We start from the raw sequence: 19,205 nt of genomic DNA on the forward strand, positions 1-19,205 counted from the left end.
GGCAGCCAACTTGCTCTGCCAGCGTGATCGTGTCTGTCTTGTTTGTTGTTATCGACCCCAACGCACGCCTAACTCTTCCGCCCTACCGAGTTCCCATGAATCCCACCGAGGCCCTTTCAGAGTCCTGCCAGGCAATGCCTGGACAGCATTGTGCCCAACCCTCCTCCCTCTTCTGAACTCCAACTCATCCTCCAAAACCCAACCGAAATGTCACTTTCCCAGCAGAGCGGCTCTGATAGTCCTCCTCCACCCATTGTGTTAATCTCTGAAATAAAGCCGTCCTGTCTGGCAGTCACCTGCTTTATGTTGCTCCTCCACTGGATGTGGGCCCCACACAGCAGTAGGGACTTTACCTACTCCTCTGAGCGTCTCAGTGCCCAGCACAAAGCCTGCAGCAAGGCAGTGTTCACAGCCTAGTTTTTGAGATTAGGGGGAAGCTTGATTTAAACATTCAAGCAGTCACTGAGATCAACGAGGATTCTCTCTTTGTTGCTGCTGTTATTTTTCCCCAGGAAAAAGCTCTTTGGCTTCGGACCAGTATCACAGTATCTCAGTATGTTTTGATGAATGGATAGACTGACCTGTAGCACAAAATGCAAGATGGACACCTCCACTCCCTCCCATTGGGGGCTCTCTTCCATCTTTCCGTACCTTGGAATCCTTTCAGCTAACATACCAATGCCCATCAGTTTAAAACAACCCTCAGTGCGCAGGAAGGGCACAACCACCCTCCCCTCATTTGCCATGGGGATCACATAGCAGTTCCCCCTGACCCCCACATCCTTGGTCAAGGGCAGACCTGGGAATCTCTGCAGCGCTGGCCATTGAAGAGTGCCTGCGGAAGCAATGGACAATCATATCGTTGAGTTAAGTTTTTTTTTTAATTTTTCACAAAGAGCTCCAGAAGGCAAATAGTTTATCACTTCCCGCCCTGAAACAGCACGCAAGACAGATGATGCAGTGTGCTGGCTATCCGCTGTTTCTGGTTCTCCAGAGCTCCTGCAGCAGGCCTGAGTGAACCGCAAGCGGGGCCCATGCAGTGCGTCCCCTGCAAAGCGCAGGTGTTCAGTCCACACACAGCAGCACCAGCACTGCTGACGTCACGGTTGTCTGTCCAGAAGATCCCACGTTAGATCCCAAGAGGAATCCAGACAGGCTTTAGCTTCCAGAGGCAGACAGCGGGTGCCAGGGCCAGATGCAAAGGCCTCTATACTGACGGCCTCACGTGACACTACAAAGGTCAACTGTCTTGGTTTAGGACTATAAGGGAGAGATAGGACAAATAATGAGGTCGAGGAACCTCTGGATTGCTAAAGAGATGACTTTAAAAAAAAAAGTCACATCTTCAGCTCACAACGTTCACCAGAAAAGAATACTGCTTGAGATTCTAGACCTGAGCAGGGAGAAACAAACCGGGCTAAAGGAGCCAGAACTTCACAGTAGAACAGTCCTAGTCTAAAATGCTAGAATTTAAGTCCAATGTCTTTTAAGAGTGAGAGTTCTTAAATCTGTCAGACCAGCTGACAGGGGAACAGGAAAAAAAAAAACTTCTTTATTAAACAAAACACCACAAAAATCAACCCAAACTTCCTTCAACCCCAGCACCCCAGCTACCTCCCACCCCGTTAAAAAAATCATTAAAGTCATGCACACATGCACACACTCAAATATGAAAACAAAAACCAGATACCCAAGGAAATCTTAGGAATCACCTAAGGAATTTTCGCTCGCTCCCCAGATGCGCTTTCTGTTTTTCTGGGGGTGGGTGGGAAAGGAAGTCACACTGACTGCTAAGTCTAAGCGGCACAATTTAGAGCTGGGCGAGATCCCTTCCCTCAGCGGCCTGGCTTGCTGGTCAGCGTAGAACAGTACCCACAGTGAGTCGGGAAGGAAGGCTGAGGCTGGTGTCTGGTGGAAGGCAAGCTGCCTATTGTCCTAAAGTGGGGACCCGCTCCTCGCCTGGGGAGGTGAGGCTACCTGGCTGCCTTGACTACCTATTTGCTGATGGGACAGCTTGGTGATCACTTTCTCTAGACTCTGAGCCATGCTGTTCAACCTTAATGTGGGAATCAGTATCACATGGGCAGTGAACTGAAGAATTACGTATCTGGTTTAAAGTTTATCTTACACTCGTACACTAAGCTTGTGTATGTAACACCACCCGCCTGTGGGCTCTGCTCTGAAGGGCCTTCCCCATGAGTTTAAGTGTGAAGCTCAGGATTTGGGGTGTGCACGGCCCCCCATATGGCTGCATGGTGCATGGACACTGACGAGGAATGGTGCTTGTATGGGATGCCTGGGAGGGTTTTTCTGGAGACAAAAATTTATAGATTGAGGGCGTGAGAACATAAACTTGAGGAAAACCACCAGGATCTATACTAGGATGACAGATTGTGGAGTGGGAAGAAATCGTGTAGTCCAACTCTGCATTTTACATAAAATCAATCTGTGAAGAAAGCAGAAAGGACTCTCAGGGGATATCTTTTGAGAAAGGGTGTCTGCCGGGATTCTGATTCCAAGAGCTTCCCTGGTTGCTGGCCTAAATCAGTTGACCAGCCCTTTGTTTCTGACCAGGTTTCTCACCTGAGATAGAGAATCATTTGTTTCCAAACAGTTCGAATCCCCCATCCACAGGCCTCCCTGAAAGAGCCTGGCTGGGAAATTCAGGAGAATCAGATTGCCGAACCAATGTGTCCACACCCACTTCTCCCCTGGGTGCCATGGAAGTCTGCAACATCTGTTTCTCTGCCTTATCCTAAAGACAATGTCTTCGCCACATTTTGCAAAATAAATAATTCAAAATATAAAGAAAAACCCTGGCAAGAATAGTTGCTGGCCTGAAAATGTGCTCTGTCTCCTAGCAGTGACTCATAGAACTCACACCTGCGGTGGGTTCTCAGGCTAAGGGGTGGAGCGGAGAGCGTGAAGCTCTGTAGCAGCGCGCAAACCCGGGACAGGGCAGGACGCACAGCCAGCCCTCACCCTTCATATATTACATTTATCTTTATAAATAGAGCATCCTGACCCAAGTGGCCATAATAAAAAAAGACAAATGTTGAGTTTTTCCCCTCCAATACCTACACAAACTGTCAAATGTCTACTAAATTATATCCACATGGCAAACTGGTCACCTCTATATGGGAGCTCCAGCTGTCATGATGGTCACAGGCCAAGTCTCAGCCAGACCCAAATACCCATCCCTATTAGATAACAAGGACTAAGTTTTTTTTTTTTTTAAATCGACTTTTCAATAAGGATCGTGACAGAATCCTTTAAATAAAAAGCCAAATAAATATGATTTTAAGTGATTGATTCCTGTCCCCCAAACGTTGCATACACAAGTTTTCAATGTCATATAAAACGGAGAAACTAGACCAATGAAGGTTGTCCAATTGGTTTGACGTTTTCAAGGTCCCATCTGTCACATAAAATGGACCAGCTAGACCAATAAGTGTGGGTCTAGTTGGCCTGGCTGCCTTGACTACCTATTTGCTGATGGGACAGCTTGGTGATCACTTTCTCTTAAACAAGACTCTGAGCCATGTTGTTCAACCTCAATGTGGGAATCAGTGTCACACGGGTAGTGGACTGAAGAATTAGGTGTCTGGATTACAGTTTATCTTAACAGTTTCCAGAAAGCCTGTCTTTTAGCCATCTTGGGAAATTTGTGTTGAATTTCCTTATTTCCCTCCACTGTCAAAAGTATGTTAATTTCGATTTATCACATGAGATCACTTTGGTTAGATGACTGTGACCACTAAAAACAAAACAGAAAACTGGAGCAAACGGATGAATAGCCCTTTAGAAAAACCAAAGGATGTTGAACCGATGTGGGTCACACTCCCAGGGAGGCTTCATAGCTCATCCCTCGAAGGCACAGTGTCCAGGGAGGTTGGCGGTGGCAGGGCCTCTGTGTTCTTGGCACTGCTGTAGATACGACTTTGCTTCCGGGACTTCCAGGCATGTGTCCTATCCCAGTCGGTGGCCACTGTCTCATTGTCCCAGATGGTGGAGGTCTCGGTGTCACTCAGGTACCCCGGCTGGCCTGTGTAGTGCGTAGGGTAGATGAGCAAGGGTTCTGCAGAGAAGGCTTTCAGGTCCCTGGATTCATAATACTCCTTGTACTCAGCTCTGAAAACAAGAAGGTGGCCGGACACATGAGGGGGTGGAAAGAAGACTTAGGGAACAGAGACAAAGAGTGAAGGAGCCCTGCTGGTTACCTCTTAAATTGTCATGAGTTCATTATTTAAATTGTGTCATTTGTGAAACACTTTAGCCTACAAACACAAAGATTTCTTTAAAAGATTTCCAAAGACAAGCTCCCAAGCAAAAAGGTCAGGATATTTCTGATGTATTTGGATAGACTAGTTTAAAAGATGAATTTCAGGTCTGACTCCAAAAATTAAAAAGCAAGCCCTGTTAGACCATAATGATAAATATTTATGATCACTTTACAAAAAATGTCCTGCTCTTGGATTAATAAATGAGACACCCGAGATCTGGACAGCAGCGATGGGGCATGTGGCACATGGAGGCTTAGAGGCATGTAGGCTTGGCTTTGTGCTCCCTGCTCACCACTCGGGCTCCAGCAGGTGTAAAGGAGACGGATAACTTGGCCTCCCTCCCAGGGCTCCAGCACAGAGTATATGAGATGACATCTGAATGTAGTAATTTCCCTTTTGTTTAGGGGATAATGGTTTGACCTCCATGTTTCTGCCAGGACACAGAGATAAAGTCAGTCTCTGACATGTTACATACATGAAGGCAAACAGCTCCATTTTTACTGAGGACAAGAGACAAAATGAACTGGTGGCAGCATAGGAAATCTCAACACTAAAATGAAGGCCATCTAGTGAAGAGATCACCCAGCAACTGAGAGAAGGGGCCAAGGTTAGAACCTATGCTGCTCTATTAATGAATTTAGGAATCATTCATTCATGATTTAGGAGCTGCTGTTATGTGTAGCATTTGGACTAGGCTCTAAGGACACAGAGCCATAAGACTGTTCCTGCCCCAAAGGGTATTTAGAGTTTACTGGGGAGACTGACAGGTAAACCATTAATTGCCACACTTTTTGATAAGCGCTAGGTCAGGGTAAGCTCCTGGGCATCACACTGCCCTTCTTCCATGGATATCATGCTCAGGTATCAGGTCCACACCCTCTGAACCTCTTATACATCCCTGTGATTGCAGGAATCAAAATATATCATGATGATTTGTTCACGAGTCGGGGTTCCTGACCAGATTGTGACCTCTTCAAAAATGGGTATCTCTGCCTAGCCAAAAGTACACACAATGACCTGAACCAAAGGAACTGGAAATTTTGAGGTGCTTAGGAAGATGACCTTCACCTTGAGGTGTATGAGGTTATGGAAATAAGAAGAGCAAAGACAAGGAGGGGACCAAGCACATTACATTCAGTGCAACTACAAACTGGGTATTACAAGAATCCCTGGGCAGGACACTCACCATCTCTGCCTCACCTTCCCATCTGTACAAAGGGATAATCATCTGAGTTAGGCTCTCTTAATCATAATTATGAAAAGATCATTTAGGAAAGCAGTACAACTTTAGAAAATATCAAGTACTGCCAGAAATGGAGAGCATAATTCATGAAGAGGCTGTACTTAAGGGAAGGCAGTCAGTTCAGGGAGACTCACACAGGATGCTTGTTGTACATGATTGGCAGAAACTCATCCACTGGCAGCATCTTCCCAAAAGGATCGGCTCCAACCAGCTTCTGTGCTCCTTCCAGAGAGATGACGTAGCCCAGGGTCCAGTAGGAATAGTCGGCTTCGACCAGGTTTGCCACATTGGGTACGGCTTTCTCTGGTTCCTTTACTTGCATCCTCTTCCTGCCAATATAACTATAAGGAAACAGCAGAGGAGAAAAATTCCACCTTGACTATTATGCCATGATAAGGATGGAGAACAGCTTTGGCTTACATAGATACCTTTGAAATCCTGGACTGACTCTTGTCTGTCATTAAATGATGTATCACATCCTAAAGTGGATCCAATCACCAGTCATGACTGCCATCTGCCATCACTGGGGCCATTTTGCTGGCTGCATTTATCAACACCCCCACTATTCCTGCCTAGTGGACTGTTTTCAAGCCAGAAAGTAAGATGTAGTAAGATTAAAAGATCTTTCAGATAATTTCTCAAAGATGGGATGGGGCTTCCAGCTGTGTTTACAGAGGTTGGAAAGGCACAAAAAAAGGCCAGATGGGAGAATCCTGAGGCTGCTGTCTTCAGGTCCCCAGAGTGTCAGCCTTGGATGCTTTCTGCACAGCGCTCCAAGTGCTGGTGGGAAACACAGGACCAAATAAGCTGGGGGAAAGAATCAGTCTGCAGTGAAGGTTCTGGGAACCCAAGAGCGGCCCTAAGGGGTTCCTTTTGGGCAGTATGAATGACAGCTCCTGAGAGACATTCTCCTGCGTCACACTCGCCCAGCTGTGGCCAGGCTTCCTCCCAGACATGCTGCTCAGAGAAAGACCCCTCAGGTACTTTCTGTCCTCCATGAACAACTTCTACAACGCGGGATGCACCTTTGGCCACTCCCATCTTCCCTAGTCTACCCATGGATCTGTGCTTCATTACTTTTGTCTGGAGCCTATTGGTTTGGGCTTGACCGGAGCAAGCTGAGGAGTTGCCTCCTTCTTGCCTGCCAGGTAAAGCAATACTTCCTCTATTTTGCCCTAAAACAATCTCTTTCAACATTCAAGGAATTTCCCCTAGTGAAAGCATCCCAGGATTTGTAGAACAAGTCTATGTTCAACCTTCAGTTCTTCTGAGGACAACAAACACATATCCCCAGCCACTGTCTCTTCAGATTATGGAGTCTGAGCTTCTCTCGTATCTCATCCACTGAAAGGGAAACTCTTATCGAGCACTTGAGAGGTGCTAGAGTGACAGAGGTACTGAGTCAGTGCTCTAACTTTACTTAATTTAATTTAAAATGTTGAAGCTGTGTGAAATATATTTATTTTTTCCATGAAACAAGTTCATTGTTTTGGTAGGACTACAGTTTAACAGCTGAAAATTTAGCTTCTGGATTGAGATGTGTTCTAAGTGTAAAATACATACCAGATTTTGAAGAGTTGGTACAAAAAAAGAGAAGATAAACTATGTCATTAATGGTTTTAAAATATTAATTACATACCAAAATGATGATACTGTTTGGATATATTTGGTTAAATAAAATATATTAAAACTAATTTAACCTAATTTATTTTTACCTTTTTAATGTGATTACTAGAAAACTGAAAATGACATATGTGCCTTGCATTATATTTCTATTGAACAACACTCCCTCGATGATTCCAATGACTTGTTCTATTCTTCCCTTTTATTACTCTCTTTTCCTGGAAAAATGTAATGTGGCAATCACGAACAGCTTATTACCTTTCATGTTTCAGGTTGAAGTAACATTTGTTTCTTTTTTGTTTTAGAAAATGACAGGTACAATTTAAAACTGTTATAGTTCTTTAAGACTATATAATAGATTTTAAGGGGATATTTTGACAATATGTGAAATTTAGAAAACGTTTTTCTTTTCCTGTATCCTTATCAAGACAACTGTTCTTCCTTCTTGGATCTGTTGGTAATTCGTCCTGAGAAATGCACCCACTGAACTACATGTGAACAGGAACGTATGCCAGCTCTAAACCTTATATTCCCTGGGTTGTCTTCTGTGATTATGAGGCTTAAGTGAAAGTTGCCTTTATACAAGTCACATAGGCATCAAGCAGCTTCCAGGCCTGTGAGGCCTTAACCATAGGCTGCGGAGCCATCCATTGAGAAAGGCTGAAGTGTAGCAACTTCCAGAGGATATAGGAAGAAACAGTGATCTCAAGGGACTGTGCAGAATGCCAGATCTAACCACATGACCACATGATTGAAATCTGACAGGGCGCAGGTGTCTTCTTATTACACAGTAATGCATTAGTTGAGCCATTGCTAGGTTTCTTCTGAGCTCAGAGTGGCCCATTTTCTGAGGGAACAAGTATTCCACCTGGGCTCATGGTTAATACCCCCTGCGGGTGGGAGGAGCAGGAACAGCTCCTCTGCTGCAGCTGCTCCAAAGAAGCAGGCTCAGGCCGGGCGCAGTGGCTCAAGCCTGTAATCCCAGTACTTTGGGAGGCCGAGACGGGCGGATCACGAGGTCAGGAAATCGAGACCATCTTGGCTAACACGGTGAAACCCCCGTCTCTACTAAAAATACAAAAAAACTAGCTGGGCGAGGTGGCGGGCGCCTGTAGTCCCAGCTACTCGGGAGGCTGAGGCAGGAGAATGGTGTAAACCCAGGAGGCAGAGCTTGCAGTGAGCTGAGATCCGGCCACTGCACTCCAGCCTGGGCGACAGAGCGAGACTCCGTCTCAAAAAAACAACAACAAAAAAGAAGCAGGCTCAGAGTTGATGAATTGCCTTTGACACACAGCTGGGAGCAAACACAATGCTTGGGAACTTTCTGCTTCATTGGAGAGAAACTGAAAGTGTCATTTGTTTTAAAAAGAAAGTGAGAGAGAGAAAGAAGGACAAGGCAGAGGAGGAAGAAAAAAAAGAAAGGAAATGAGGGAGGGAGAGAGGGAGAGGAAAAATGAAAGGAAAGGGAAGAAAAAAGTAGAAGCCGCTCAATTCCCAGAGACAGCAGACAAAGAACATTAACTAAATGTCAGCTCAGAGCCAGCACTCACTTGGTGAGCCTGGTTTTCCTGCGTCAGCCTCAGACCCTTCCCCAAATCTAGTTGTCCATGTTCTCCATGTTTGTGCAACCCCATTTTTCAACAGAGGAGCTCCCTGGCTGACCCTCTAACCTCTCACCTTCTCGGAACTTGCAGAGGCAACCTGCTGTCCTGGGAGCTGAGGCTTAAATATGACACAGGACTTTTGTATTTGAATAAATGGCCTCTCCTCCCGCTTCACACCCACTCCATGTGCCACGTTGCTTGAGGGTAGATTTCTACTGTGCTCCTAAGTAAGTGCTCAGTGCCACACCTTGGTTCTGTCTGAAGGCCCCTGATCTGCAGACAGACTCCAGGTCTCACACAGTCTTCCACAGTTTCCCACCCTGAAGAATAGAAGGATGCAAAATCCAGCGGCTAACCTCTACCCACTTTTATTTCTGAGAACAGTTATGGAAAGAAAACTAGGTAAGTAGAAGCTTAAGCTGTATCTCTACTGGCTGTGGAGGTGGGGCTCTCTGTCCATTGGAAAGGATTGAGTGCCTCTCAGAGCCCTCTCATAAGATCATCTTGTCACTCACATTAGTTCCCAGTCCAGCTGAGCCTGGTCAATGTCATCCATCAGCTTCATCAGTTTCTTCTTAAACTGATGCTCAAAACGCACATCGTCTTCAATTACAAGAGTCTTCTCTAGCTCTCGATCAATTACCTGCAAAAGTCATCAGTAGGAAGATACCCTATGAAAAGCTTGATACCCAATTTTTATTAGATAAATAAGTATTAAAAAGTCATGAGTCTAGTAGCATAGATTCATAACTGGAATCTAAGCAAACGGCCATCAACAGTAGAATAGATAAACTGTGGCATATTCACAGCAGTGAGGATGTATGATCCACAATTAAATGCAATGTTATGGGTGAATCTCCTAAATGCCATGTTGGGAGAGTCCACATACTGCATGGCTCCATTCATATATAGGAAAGTACAAACAAAGGTAAAGCTACTCAATGCCTTTAGAAATTAGGATGGTTACTACCCTTGGGGACTGGTGACTAGAAGGAAGTACGGGGTCAGAGGGTGCTTGTGGGATGCTGGTGACCTGCTTCTGGATCTGTGTACTGATTAACATGGTGTGTTGTTCTGTTTGCGAAATTTCCCTGAGCTGTATCTTTTGATCTATAGACTTTTATACCTATTTAATCACATTTCACTTAAAGTTTAAAGAAAACAAAGGCAGGCATAGACTGGATCATTAAAAGAGAAAGTGTTCAAGGGGCCTTTCTTCAGGGACTTTCTGTTTGGTTGTGGAAACTGTTTATCAGGAACCCCACACACCAATACCCCCTCCAGATATGTCTTGATCTGTAAGACAGGGGTTCCAGTTCTGGCTCTGCCACCTCTTTTTTCTTTTCTTTTCTTTTTCTTTTTTTTAATTATACTTTATGTTCTAGGGTGCATGTGCACAACGTGCAAGTTTGTTACATATGTATATATGTGCCATGTTGGTGTGCTGCACCCATTAACTCGTCATTTACATTAGGTGTAACTCCTAATGCTATCCCTCCCCGCTCCTCCCACCCCACAACAGGCCCTAGTGTGTGATGTTCCCCTTCATGTGTCCAAGTGTTCTCATTGTTCAATTCCCACCTATGAGTGAGAACATGCGGTGTTTGGTTTTCTGTTCTTGCAATAGTTTGCTGAGAATGATGGTTTCCAGCTGCATCTATGTCCCTACAAAGGACACAAACTCATCCTTTTTTATGGCTGCATAATATTCCATGGTGTATATGTGCCACATTTTCTTAATCCAGTCTGTCATTGATGGACATTTGGGTTGGTTCCAAGTCTTTGCTATTGTGAACAGTGCTGCAATAACCATACGTGTGCATGTGTCTTTATAGCAGCATGATTTATAATCCTTTGGGTATATACCCAGTAATGGGATGGCTGGGTCAAATGGTATTTCTAGTTCTAGATCTTTGAGGAATCGCCACACTGTCTTCCACAATGGTTGAACTAGTTTACAGTCCCACCAACAGTGTAAAAGTGTTCCTATTTCTCCACATCCTCTCCAGCCCCTGTTGTTTCCTGACTTTTTAATGATTGCCATTCTAACTGGTGTGAGATGGTATCTCACTGTGGTTTTGATTTGCATTTCTCTGATGGCCAGTGATGATGCTCGCTCTGCCACTTCTTACCTGGACAAGCGACTTAATAATTTCTTCTTCGGTAAAAGTGGTCTGTCCTTCCCAACCCACCTCACATGACTTCTGTGTGATTTCTTGTATAAAATCACTTAATAAGTGACATCATAATAGGTAGAATAGAAGGCATTCCTGCTTATGATGAGAATGAATTAATAAGAGTGTAGCATATAGGATACGGGTATCTCCCCGTCCCCATCCCAAGTGGCACCAAAGCGACTCCTCCTTGCCCATTTGTTGCTGGTCTTGGGTCAGAGGGAGACACAAGGCAGGAGCAGCTCTCACACACACTTCCAGAACAGTTGCAGGCTCATTTTATATCTGGTCCTAATTCACCTGCGATAGCCTGCTTTCCTTTCTCCTCGTCATAAAACTGCAATCTGAATAAAGCATTATTTACCTCTTTCCAGACTGAGTAGTGGCTGAGAAAGCAGCCGATTTCACCCCTCGTTAGAGGCCTGGAGGAATAGGGATCTCGATAGCCAGGCAGCATTTCAATATTCAGTGCCTTCAGCTGGCTTGTGTTGAGTGCCCTGCATCACAGAAAACACGTCTGGAAATTAACAAGTCAAAGGTCCCCACCACAAAGGCCAGAGAAAGAGAGAGTTAGTTCTGCAAACACCCGTCCCCCACACAGACAAAGACCCAGAGGCTTCCCTTTATTCCTTACAAGTTCCTCCGGGCTAATGTGTCACACTAGTATTATGAGGTCTGGGAAGACAAGAGGGTATCATATTTTTGTGTATCCCTCATAGTGCCCAACATAGTTCTAAGCATCATCAGTTTTTTGACAATGTTTAATAAGCACACTCCTATGGAAATTAGCTAAAGTATTGCAATAATCCAAGGAGTGTTTGATCCAGACGCGCAGCTGAATCTCTGTTAACACAGTGAGCTTTGTGAAGTTCACAGCTGCCCTAATCTTAACCTGTTCCCCCCAGCCCTACAAAAGCCTTGAAAAGCAGTAGCCTCACAACTATGACAGCTGCAAACCCCACCAACCCAGCACCAATGGCAGGGACAAAATGGACTGAGACTCCCCTAAAGACCTGCCCCCAGAAAATAATCTTTATTCAACCTGTCTAGTAGCTCCTTGAAAAGCTACATTCTCAGAGCTTGTCTTGATTTGACCTGACTCAGAGTTCATTTTCTGTGAACAGTACTATCTACAGGGCATTTGTCAAAACCCATGAGCAACAACTGTTTAACATTACATTTGTTTAAGCAGCATTATCAGTTGATGCTAACAAGAAGCCAACCAAAAGACTTAAGAGGAAAAACCGAGGAATAAGAGGTCCATAGGGAGTTTGATTTGCTCCAAAATATCCATGAGAATCTAGAAGACCCCAGGCATATTCAGGGCTGTCCACATGCCCAGGAAAAACTTGAAAAGTCCCTAGTCTCTCACCTCTGGCTGAACTTAAGGATCTGGAAAAAAATGTAGTGATGGCAAATGAATAAAACACTGCAATGAAGGAAGAATTTGGCATAGTGAGTTTTAAAAATTAATACAACCATGTGGTGTCTACAAGAGGCAGCCTTTAGATTAAAAGACAAAAATAGGCTGAAAGTGAAAGAATAGAAAAAGATATACCATGTAATCAGCAATGACAAGAGAGCTGGCAGAGCTATGCTAATATTGGACAAAATAAATCTCAGACAAAATTCATGCTAGAACCAAGGAAGGACATCTTTTAATGACAGAAAGGTCAATCCTGGCCGGGCACGGTGGCTCATGCCTGTTATCCCACCACTTTTGGAGGCTGAGGAGGGCGGATCACAAGGTCAGGAAATCGAGACCATCCTGGCTAACACGGTGAAACCCTGTCTCTACTAAAAATACAAAAAATTAGCCAGGCGTGGTGGTAGGCACCTGTAGTCCCAGCTACTTGGGAGGCTGAGGCAGGAGAATGGTGTGAATCTGGGAGATGGACTTTGCAATGAACCAAGATCACTCCATTGCACTCCAGCCTGGGTGACAGGGCGAGACTCCAGACTCCATATCAAAAAAAAAAAAAAAAAAAAAAAAAAAAAGGTCAATCCATCAGGAAGACATAACAATTATAAATACATATGCACCTAACAGAACCTCAGAACCATGAAACTGGAAGAAGAGAAAGGAGAAATAGACGACTTAACAATAATAGGGGAAGACATCAATCTCCCACTTGCAATAACAGAATTAGGCAGGAGGAAGACAAGGAAACAGAAAACTTGAATAATATCTTAAAACAATCAGACCTAGTAGACATCTATAGAACACTACACCCAACAATAGCCAAATACACACTTTCAAGTGTGCATGGGACATTCTCTAAGAAATACCATTTTTTAGACCATAAAGACCATACAGGTCATAAATTAAGTGTCAGTATACTTAAAAGGATTGAAATCACACAACGTATGTTCTCCAGCCTCAATGGTATGAAATTAAAAATGAGTAACAAAAGGAAACTTGGGAAATTCAGAAATGTGAAATTAAATGATACACTCCAAACCAATGGGTCAAAGAAGAAATCACAAGGGAAATTAGAAAATGTTTTGAGATGAATGAAAACACAGCATACCAAAACTTACGGGATACACCTAACATAGTACTCGGAGATATAGTTACAACTGCCAATGTCTACAGTAAAATAGAATATCTCAAATAAATAATCCTCCCATCCACCTTAAGAAACTAGATAAAGAGAAAAACCCAAAGCAAGCAGGAGGAAGAAAATAATGAAGGCTACAGTAGAAATAAATGAACTAGAGAATAGAAAAACAATAGAGAAAATCAACAAAACCAAAAGTCAGTCCTCTGAAAAGATCAACAAAAGTTGATCTTGAGGTCAGGAGATCAGGAGATCGAGACCATCCTGGCTAACCCCGTCTCTACTAAAAACACAAAAAATTAGCCAGGCGTGGTGGCAGGCGCCTGTAGTACCAGCTACTCAGGAGGCTGAGGCAGGAGAATGGCATGAACCCAGGAGGTGGAGGTTGCAGTAAGCTGAGATGGTGCCACTGCACTCCAGCCTGGGTGACAGAGCAAGACTCTGTCTCAAAAAAAAAAAAAAAGAAAAAAGAAAAAAGAGTAAACTTATACTATTAAAGTCAAGAATGAAAGAGGGGTTACCCCTACCGACCTTATGAAAGTAAAAAGATTATATGATAATACTATGAACAATTGTATGGCAAAAAATTAGATAACCTAGATGAAATGGACAAATTAATAGAAAGGTACAAACTACCAAAGTTGACTCAAGAAGAAACAGAAAGTATAAATATACCTATAACAAGTAAAGAAGTTTAATTAGTAATAAAAAAAATTTTCCACAAAGAAAAGCCTAGAACCAGATGGCTTCACTAGGGGTTTCTGCCAAATGTTTAAAAATTGTTGACACGAATCCTTCACAAACTTCCAAAAAAAAAAAAAAAAAAAGAGGAGGAGGGAACACATCCTAGCTGATTTTATGAAGCCAATATTATTTTGATACAAAACCAAAAACATCATAAGAAAACTGCAGACCAATTTCAGTTATTAAGATAGATGTGGAAATCTTCAAGCAAATACTAGCAACAGAATCCAGCAATTTACAAAAGCAATTACACAGCATGACCAAATGGGTCCCAGGATCATCCCAAGGTTGCAAGTTTAGTTTAACATGTGAAAACCAATCAAAGTAACATACCATATTAACAGGCAAAAGTCACATGTTCATCTTAATAGACACAGACAAACCATTTGACAAAATCCAACACCCTTCTATAATAAAAATACTAAACAAAATCGGACTAAAAGGGACCTTCCTCAACCCAGTAAAGGCCATCTGTGAAAAATCCACAGTTAACATCATACTTAGCAGTGACAGACTGAATGCCTTCCCTCTAAGATCAGGAACAAATCAAGAAACTCTCGTCTCACCAGTTCTTTCAACCTTGTACTTGATGATCTAGCAAAAACAGTTAGACATGAAGAAGAAATAAATGGTATCCAGGTTTGAAAGGAACATATAACACTATCTCTACTTGCATTTTACATGGTCTTATATGTAGAAGATCCTAAGGAATATACACACACAAAGGAAAAAGTACTATTAGAACAGATAAAAGAGTTCAGTAAGGTTGCAGGATACAGGATCAATATACAAAGATCAATTGTATTCCTATTCATTTAGCAATGAACAATCTGAAAACAGAACTAAGGAAACAGTTCCATGTACCATAGCACCAAAAGAGTAAAATACTTGGGAGTATATTTAACAAAATAAATGCAAGATTTGTATACTGAAAATGACAAAACATCATTCAAAGAACTAAAGAAGATCTAAATAGTAAAAAGACACTCCATGATCATGAATCAGAAGACTTCATATTGTTAACATGGAAATATTCTCCCAGTTGATGTACAGACTCAATGCAATTCCTATCAAAACCCCAGCTGCTGTTTTCTCTTTTTGTGGAACTTGACAAGCTAATTCTAAAATTCACATGGAAATGTAAGGGACCCAGAATAGCTAAGACAAACTTGAAAAAGAATAACAAAATTGAAAGACTCGTACTTCTTACATATAAAGCTACAGTCATCAAGACAGTAGAGTAATGGCATAAGGATAGACATATAGATCAATCAAATAAAATTGAGAGTTCAGAAATAAACCCTTACATTTACGGGCAACTGATTTTTTACAATGGTGCCAAGATAATTCTACGAGGGAAAGGAAGTCTTTTTAACAAATGGTGAAGGGACAAATGGATAACCATGTGCAAAAGAATGAATGTGGATCCCTGCCTCATGCCAGATACAGAAATTTACTCAACACAGATCAAAGACCTAAATGTAATAGATAAAACCGTAGAACTCTCAGAAGAAAACTTCATGAAGTAAATCTTCATAGCTTTGAAATTGACAATGGATTCTTAGGTATAACACCAAAATTACTAGCAACAAGAACAAAAAATAAACTGGATTTCATCAAAATGAAAAACTCTTTTGCTTCAATGTACATCATCATGAAAGTGTGACAATCTATAATGCATAAAGTTAAAGAAAATATTTGACAATTACATATCTGATAAAGGACTTGCATCCAGGTTATATAAAGAACTCTCACTACTCAACCAGTTTCCCTGGTCCACGTGGTCTATGAATGGGATTGGGGCTCTTGGAGGTATTTGAAGCAGTGGTTCCTAAACTCTACTGCACCCAAAAATAGGGCTGACGGATTTAGGAAGTGAAAAACACAAGACATTCAGTCAAATTTAAGTCTTAGATAAATAATGAATAATTTTTTAGTATAACCAAGCCCCATGTGATGTCTGGGACAAATTTAACTGGCTATCCAGTATTTTATGTGGCAATCCTACCCAAGAATCACCTTGAGGCTTCTTAAATGCAGATCCTGGATCTAGCCTCAGAGAGCATAATTCAGCAGGTCTGAGATGGGACTGGGGAGCTGCCCCCTTAACCATCCCTGGGGACTCTGATGTGAGTGTCCAGGTCACACTTTGAGAAACACTGATGAGATTCTCTAAGGGAGTCATAAGAACTTCAACAGCTGCTAGCCATACTCCTCAGCTGGGGTTATGCAAATAGAAAACAAAGCTACTGATATTCTAAACCAACATATAACACGGAAAGGCACATTTTATAAAAATCTATGCTTAGAAATAGTTTAGGGTGTCAAATAAAAGGGCAAAGCCAAACAAGATAAAACACAAAGAAGGGATCTAACTAGGTTCCCTGTGTTCCTTTCCTGCCATATTTCCAGGAAAAGTGGCCACTATGATCGGTCCAGGCAGATTGTAGCAGGCATCTCATGCAACAGGAAATGTAGACCTTTATGCATTTTTCCATCCATTTTCTTCCAGTTGCCCAAGTTTTAGCACTTTATGCTCTAATTCAGCTCTGAACACAATTCTGAACACATTCCTTCTGTTACACTACAGAAAGCTGAAAACCACCACAACGGTTGCAAGAACCCCCAGAGACGGGACAATCACATCCAATGTGAGCCTTCAGTGTAATGAAGACCAAAGACCACTGGCTGGTGAGGGAATTTCAGGCCTGCTCTACAGGATGAAATTAACTTAAATGCTACTGTAGGTGGCCGTTTTAAAAACATGACTATCCTCTAATGACCGAAGAGAATTATAGCCCTACCCGGGACTAACTCTCTGTCAGAGAAGGCACATCCCCACTCCAATCACATCTGCAATGGGAGAAGAAACCCAACTCACTTTCCATCCACAGCCTCGACAATCTTGACCTCAATCTCCTGCTCATACAGTGTGCGCAGCATCCGGTCCCGCCTGTCCTTTCTGCGTTTGAGGTTTATCATGAAAATCTAATACAAGAAGAAAAAGGGAAAAGACACATAAATTACTCAAGTCTTCTTTTGGGCTATTTGAAAAGTTTAGTAAATGTTTTAGATAGAAGAAGGAGTGGAAAGGATAGGAAGAACTGTGGTGAAAATTCATTTCTATCTCATATCAGTGTTTAAGGTAAATGATATTAATTCAAATTGAATTATTTTCAAAACTCAACTCTTTGTAGTGACTTAACTCTCTTTGTTTCTCTGATGTTCATTGATAAATATGTTCTCCCTTCTCTTGAAATAGGAAATTTTAAAAAACTCTTTAAGAAGTCAAAGGACAACATGATCCTATGTTTAGAAAAACCTAAAGACTCCACCAAAAAACCATTAGGATTGATAAACAACTTCAGTAAAGTTGCAAGATACAAAGTCAACACAGAAAAATCATTAGCATTTATATATGCTAACAACAAACAATCTGAAAAAGAAATAGAAAAAGCAATCCCATTTACAATAGCTGCAAAAAATTTAATAATACTTAGGAATAAATTTAACCAAAGAAGGTAAAGATCTTTATAATGAAAACTATAAAACACTGATGAAAGAAATGGAAGGACACTAAAAATAGAAAGATATCCCATGTTCATGGATTGGAATAATTAACATTGCTAAAATGTCCATACTATCAAAAGTGATAAACAGATTCAATGCAATCCCTACCAAAATATAAATGACATTTTTCATAGAAACAGAAAAAAAAAGTCTTACAATTTTCATGGAACCACAAAAGACCCTGAATAGCCAAAACTGTCATGAGCAAAAAGAACAAGGCTCAAGGGAGCACACTACCTGCCTTCAAAATATGCTACAAAGTTATAGTAACCAAAACAGCATGGTACTGGCATAAGAACAGACAACACATAGACCAATGGAACCGAATAGAGAACCAGAAATAAGTGCACACATCCACAGTCAACTCATTTTCGACAAGGACAACAAGAGTTACAGATAATGAGGATGTCCTCACTATTCCCAGATTTAATGAACCATAGAAGTATCTAAAAGTTTGTGAATGCCATTACAGGGAAATCAATGTTTTAATAAGGTCCTTTTGCTATAAGCAGTAAGAAACTCATTTTAAATGTTAAACTAGTGACTTTAACTGTCAGTGAGAAATGATGATGACACGTAGCATGGCAAAGCAGAAACCTATAGAAACAAGTCAGGTGGTGTTGACTTCATCCTGACTAACCATTTGGATGACTTTGAAGAAGACATTAATGTTTCTGGGTCCAGTTCTATAAAAATAGGGGGGTGAACAAACTCATCTTTCAAATTCAGTACAGATTAAAATGTCTAAGATAGGTGATTTATAATAAAGTGGCTTTCTGCTATAGCCGGAATAAAGGAGAAACAGTGCCTTAGAACCAGTCTGGAGTTCAGATTGTACTGTGTCAAGGTTTGGTTCACATGGTCATTCTGAATGCAGTCACAAATATATGTTACACTGGAATTAAAAGCTACACTAACTAAAATTTCAACCCTTCCTTGCAAAATATTCTCATTTCTATCCGTTTATAGATCCCTGGGCATAGAAACTGATGTAGGAGCAAGACGTTCCCTTTGAAGAAACTGTCCACCTGATCTGGGGCCAAGTAGATTAAGTGCATCCTAATTTTACTACCTTCCTTGTTTACCTAACTGGGTAATTATTTTGTAAAAAACATAATTTTCTGTGGTGACTGTATTTGTCTTATTACTTGGGACTTTGTAACTTAATGGGTTGTGTTCTTTTAGTCAGAATCATACTGTGATGGGTCATGCCTCATTCCCTAATTTTCCAGATATAGAAAGGAAAGGGCATTTTCTCAGGTATAAACATGAAGCCACCCGAGGTCACTCTAGGAGAACAAAAACAAAACAGAACAAAAAATCAACAGAAATAAATCCAAAAAGGTCCCCCAAACCAGAGACCTCCAGTCTGGGAAGACTTTTAGTAAATAACAATCCAGTTC

The 19,205-nt window shown here is 41.9% G+C and overlaps 1 protein-coding gene across 2 annotated transcripts in view; it reads right to left on the minus strand.

Annotated features, from left to right (window-relative positions):
* Positions 1–862: 862 nt before the first annotated feature.
* The window catches only part of COLGALT2 (collagen beta(1-O)galactosyltransferase 2), a 103,671-nt gene continuing 85,328 nt past the window's right edge, over positions 863–19,205 (minus strand). For both annotated transcript variants that reach the window (XM_028851339.2, XM_015122025.3), the window contains exons 8-12: positions 17,114–17,220; positions 11,292–11,424; positions 9,269–9,396; positions 5,661–5,867; positions 863–4,131 (exon numbers count right to left, since the gene is read on the minus strand). In XM_028851339.2, coding sequence (XP_028707172.2) covers positions 3,855–4,131; positions 5,661–5,867; positions 9,269–9,396; positions 11,292–11,424; positions 17,114–17,220 — 852 coding nt within the window. In that variant the 3' untranslated portion in view covers positions 863–3,854. The remainder of the gene's footprint in view (positions 4,132–5,660; positions 5,868–9,268; positions 9,397–11,291; positions 11,425–17,113; positions 17,221–19,205) is intronic.

The sequence above is a fragment of the Macaca mulatta genome, chromosome 1 (genome assembly GCF_049350105.2).
Source record: "Macaca mulatta isolate MMU2019108-1 chromosome 1, T2T-MMU8v2.0, whole genome shotgun sequence".
In the NCBI taxonomy this organism is placed as follows: domain Eukaryota; kingdom Metazoa; phylum Chordata; class Mammalia; order Primates; family Cercopithecidae; genus Macaca; species Macaca mulatta.